Source organism: Canis lupus, chromosome 18, assembly GCF_048164855.1.
Source record: "Canis lupus baileyi chromosome 18, mCanLup2.hap1, whole genome shotgun sequence".
Taxonomy (NCBI): domain Eukaryota; kingdom Metazoa; phylum Chordata; class Mammalia; order Carnivora; family Canidae; genus Canis; species Canis lupus.
Genome location: NC_132855.1, coordinates 59,025,439 through 59,030,943, shown reverse-complemented (window position 1 = coordinate 59,030,943; position 5,505 = coordinate 59,025,439). Strand labels below are relative to the sequence as shown.

The 5,505-nt window shown below is 37.8% G+C and overlaps 1 protein-coding gene across 1 annotated transcript; it reads left to right on the top strand.

Moving 5' to 3' along the window:
- Positions 1 to 1,511: 1,511 nt before the first annotated feature.
- LOC140609587 (olfactory receptor 2T8-like) lies at positions 1,512 to 2,504 on the top strand. The gene has a single exon (XM_072784789.1). It carries the CDS (start codon positions 1,512 to 1,514, stop codon positions 2,502 to 2,504), a length of 993 nt encoding a protein of 330 aa, XP_072640890.1.
- The last annotated feature ends 3,001 nt before the right edge of the window (positions 2,505 to 5,505 follow it).

The window sequence follows — 5,505 nt, the reverse complement described above, 5'->3', positions numbered from 1 at the left end:
ACAATCCAATCACAAAAAGACAAACTCTGGGTTTTGAGATCCTTCAGGAAAGCACTAGAGAGACCCATAATTAGGGAATTCATACAGTTCCTAGATGTGCAGACTGCAAACATTACAGATTTGAGGGTGTGCAAATAACAAAATTTTGGGAAATGCAGTGTAAATCTATGAGGAGGAAGTATGCTTCTATGTTTAACTTTGAAACAACCAACTAAAGCCCTGAAGTAGAATGCTGTCAGGACAATGATGATGCTGAAGCCATGGAGTTAGGGGTTGAGTGAGCTTTTTGAACTGTCTTTCTGTCTTTATTGGCATTTCAGTACATGAGGCATATGTAAATCAGGGGCAAATAAAATGACAATGGAAGAGTTGAACTCCTGAAATGTCATTTCATTGAATTAGATGCCATCTTTGAGATTGAATTAACATCTTCATTCCTTCAATTATGATCCTATTCACTCAACAAGTGAGAGCAGTTTCAGTACTAGCAGATCAGGGATGAATATGCCTTTAGAGATATAGATTCTCTTGGGACTGAAGAAGAAATGAACTTATCTACATTGGATGCTAACATTTTATTTTCTCCTATTTGGCCAAAGAAGATTGTGTCTCTAACTCTGAAGGGAAAACATATCATTACACAAGATCTCTTTATACAGTTAAAGAAATGTTGCATTTAGTACCATTGTCTTGCATTGGGAAACATATTCTAGGAAGGTAATTATTTTATTCAATGTTTAACTTGAAAAAGTCAAACTATTAATTCCATATAAAGTTATGGTTATATCTACAGACAAATTCCTTCCACTTCTTACACCTGAAAATATAACTTCTCGGGATGCCTGGGTGGTTCAGTGGTTAAGCGTCTGCCTTGGGCTCAGTGTGTAATCCTCAAGTCCACAGATAGAGTCCCACACTGGGCTCCCTGCATGGAGCCTGCTTCTCCCTCTGTCTATGTCTCTGCCTCTCTCTGTGTGTGTCTCTCATGAATAAATAAATAAATAAAATCTTTAAAAAATATATAACTTTTCTTCTTTGGAAAGTAAAAATGCCTTCCCAGTTTAATCAATGTCAGGAAAAACATTCAGATTTTTATAGGTTCCAATAAATTATGGTGTGTTTGATACATGCAGTCCTCATTAACAAAGACCTAGCTTTTACCTTGCTGAACACATTGATTTAATTCATCTTGTAAGAATCTTGACTATGCATGGTAAAAGCAAGCACAGACATGAATAAACTGAATATTTTACTCCTTGTCCATTATGTTGATATCAGGTAGCACAAATATATGTTTATAAAGTATTTTAAATTCATCAAGAAATTGTATTCTTTATATCAATTAAGCAAACTAAATCTGAGGAGTGTTTATATTGAAAATGAAAAAAATGAAAATAACATTATGTCCAAGCTAAAAAGACTGCAAGTCACAGATGAAGGATGTGGTATAGTTTTTAACATTTTCACATAAATTCTTTTCATGAAAAATGTAATTGAATAGAGCATTGTAAATGATGAAACTGTCATCTTTTTCTTCATTTGCAGTGTCACTCTTTTATGAAATCATGAACATCTGGAACACCACCTCAGATTTCATTCTCCTGGGACTCTTTCACCACACAGAAGCCCACCTTTTTCTCTTTTCAATGGTTCTGACAATTGCTTTCGGCTCCCTCATGGGCAATGCCCTCATGATTCTCCTGATTCACCAGGATGTCCGGCTCCACACACCCATGTACTTCCTACTGAGTCAACTCTCCCTCATGGACATGATGCTGATCTCCACCATTGTGCCCAAAATGGCAGCTGACTACTTGAGTGGCAAGAAGTCCATCTCCCCTGCTGGCTGTGGGCTTCAGATCTTCTTCTTCATCACTTTGGAAGGGAGCGAGTGCTTCCTCTTAGCATCCATGTCCTATGACCGCTATGTGGCTGTTTGCCACCCACTGAGGTACCCCGTTCTCATGAGCTGGCAATTATGCCTGAGAATGACCGTGGGGTCCTGGTCCCTGGGGGCAGCTGATGGGCTCATGCAGGCTGCTGCCACCCTGAGTTTTCCATTCTGTGGTGCACATGAGATCAATCATTTCTTCTGTGAGGCCCCCACTCTGGTGCGTTTGGCTTGTGCTGACACGTTTGTTTTTGAGTATGTCATGTATATCTGCTGTGTATTAATGCTGCTGGTTCCGTTTTCTCTCATCCTGATTTCCTATAGTCTCATCCTTGCTGCAGTTCTCCAGATGCATTCTAGAGAAGCCCGCAAGAAAGCTTTTGCCACCTGCTCCTCACATCTCTCTGTGGTGGGACTCTTTTATGGAGCTGCTATTTTTATCTACATGAGACCCAAATCCTATAGGTCAGCTAACCATGATAAAATAGTGTCAGTGTTCTATACGATCTTCACTCCTTTATTGAACCCCATCATCTATAGTATGAGGAACAGTGAAGTCAAGGGAGCCTTGAGAAAGTGTATGGGTCAATGTGCTGCCTTACATCATAAATAAGATTATATTGATTTGTCCCAAATTTCAAAACCAAACAAAAGGAATTATGTGAAATAACCTAGGTAATAGTTGTATATGTATTATATCTATTTGTTACTATTTTACTTTGAAATGCAGTCACAACTATGTATTTTGGGTCTTTTTTATGAATAATAATTATTTTATAATATCTTAAAAATTTTTAGCCTTTTTTTCTTTTTCAAGTTTTTAATTTAATATACAATGAAATATTGATTTCTAGTATAGAATTTAGCAATTCAACACTTAAATACAACACCGTGTTCTCCACAAATGCCCTCCTTAATCCCCTATTTCCTATTTAACCAATTCCCTCACACATCCCCTCTGGAAACTATCCTTTAATAAGTGAAAATACAGTTGCTCAATTACATCCTTTATGTAATTATTATAATTATAATTTAGGTAATTGAAGCAACTATATCCTATAAAGAATAAATATCTAGAGTACATAAATAACTCAAAACTCAAAACAAACATATAAAAATATTAGTTAAGTTTTAAATACACAGTTCTCCAGAGAATATACATAAATACTTGATAAGTACATAAAAGATAGTCTATCACTACTCATTAGGGAAATGTAAATAAAAACCACAATGAAACATCTTTTTCACCCATTATGAAATATATTATTAAACAATAAATAATAAAAATGTGGAGAAAATGTAATCTGGTTCATTAATTTTTTTTTTTTACCTCTTAGCACACCCTCAATGGGAATGCAAAATGGTGAGGTGCTGTGAAAAAACATGACAATTTTCTGAAAGCTTAACATTGAATTATCATATAATTTGGTAATTATGCTTCAAAAGATATACAAAAAAATAATTGAAAATAAGAATTTGAGACAATATCTGTGCACAAATGTTTATAGCAGCATAATTCACAGTGCTAAAGGTTTTTTAGAAAATGCCGATAGGAATGCAGAAATGAAAATAAGAATACACAATGTATTATTATTTGCACTTAAAATGAATGAAATTCTGATACATCCTACAATGCAGATGAATCTTGAGAAAATTTGTCTAAGTGAAATTAAGCCAAACAAAGAAGAAGAATATTGTATGGTTCCACTTTTTTTTAAAAGATTATATTTATTCATTCATGATAGACACACACACACACACAGAGAGAGAGAGAGAGAGAGAGAGAGAGAGACAGAGGCAGAGGGAGAAGCAGGCTCCATACAGGGAGCCTGACATGAGACTTGATCCTGGTCTCCAGGTTCACGCCCTGGGCCAAAGGCAGGTGCCAAACCGCTGAGCCACCCAGGGATCCCCACAACTAGCTTCGTTCTTAATGGAGTTAGAACCTAGCACGTTTCTAGGTGAGGAGGTTCCATTAAAGCACTGTACTGTACTTGGAGACACAAAGCCTTCCAGGCCTGCAACTTGCTGCTTGCCTCTCACACAGCTTCTGACAATCATTTAAGATCAGATGTTAGCAACTATATCCACAGGCAGTGTGAAAGTTCCAGGGACAGCATATGTGTTTGCCTCTCTGAAGGAGTCTGTCTTGTAGCCAGCATACAAGGATATTTGCTCCTATGGAGTTACAAGAAAACACCATTCTACTGTAGGAATTTCCATTGCAAAAGGTGTATTGAACTCGGAGACACAAGCCTTCCATGCCTGTAGCTTGCCATTTTCATGACATACTTACTTCTGAGAGTTGAGCTTATTGCAGGACCCTCTTGCGTCCTGATTGCCTGTAGACTTGGCTTCCAACATCTCTATGTTAGATGCTGGCAGAAGTTGTGTGAAAAGCATGTGGAAGTTGCAGGCCCAGAAGTCCGGTGTATCCAATTCAATACAGAGATTTCCCAGTAACATGCTCAGTTAGAATGGAGCTAGGTTCTGACTCGCACAAATGAGAAGCTAGCTGAAATTTGGCTTTAAGGCATACTTACTTCTGAGAGTTGAGCCTAGGTGCGGTCCCTCACAGTTCCACACTGCCTGGGGATTTAGTTTCCAGCATCCTCATTTACATGCCTGAGAGAAAAAAAAATAGATGCCTGAGAGAAGAGCATGAGAGGCAAATGGCAAGCTGCAGGCCTGGAAGGCTTGTGTCTCTGAGTTTAATACAGCTTTTGCCTAGGAAAATCCTACTGCACAATGGTTCCACTTTTATGAGGTACTTGGAATAGGCAAATTATCGAGACAGAAATAATTGTTAGTAGGACTGTAGAGTGGGGGAATGGGAAATTATTATTTATAAAATGAGAAGCTTCAATTTGGAATGCTGAAAATATTCTAGAGATGGATAGCAATGATGAGTGAACAAAAATATGAATACACTTATGTCACTGAATTTCACAAAGATAGTTAAAATTATGAAATTTGTAATATATATTTTAGAATAAATTAGAAAACAACCCTTTATTTTTTTCATTGGTCTTTAGATAATTTTATTTCTTAACTTGTATTTTTCCATTGCTCCCTATTCTTCATTGACTTTCTTTTTTTAATAATAAATTTATTTTTTATTGGTGTTCAATTTGCCAACATACAGAATAACACCCAGTGCTCATCCCGTCAAGTGCCCCCCTCAGTGCGTGACACCCATTCAGCCCCACCCCCTTCCCTCCTCCCCTTCCACCACCCCTAGTTCGTTTCCCAGAGTTAGGAGTCTTCATGTTCTGTCTCCCTTTCTGATATTTCCTACCCATTTCTTCTCCCTTCCCTTCTATTCCCTTTCACTATTATTTATATAGTTCCATCCACGTTCCATCCCAGTTCCATCCACGTTGAAGCAAAATGGTGGGTATTTGTCGTTTCTAATGGCTGAGGAATATTCCATTGTATACATAAACCACATCTTCTTTATCCATTCATCTTTCGATGGACACCGAGGCTCCTTGCACAGTTTGGCTATTGCGGACATTGCTGCTAGAAATATCAGGTGCAGGTGTCCCGGCATTTCAGTGCATCTGCATCTTTGGGGTAAATCCCCAACAGTGCAATTGCTGGGTCCTAGGGCA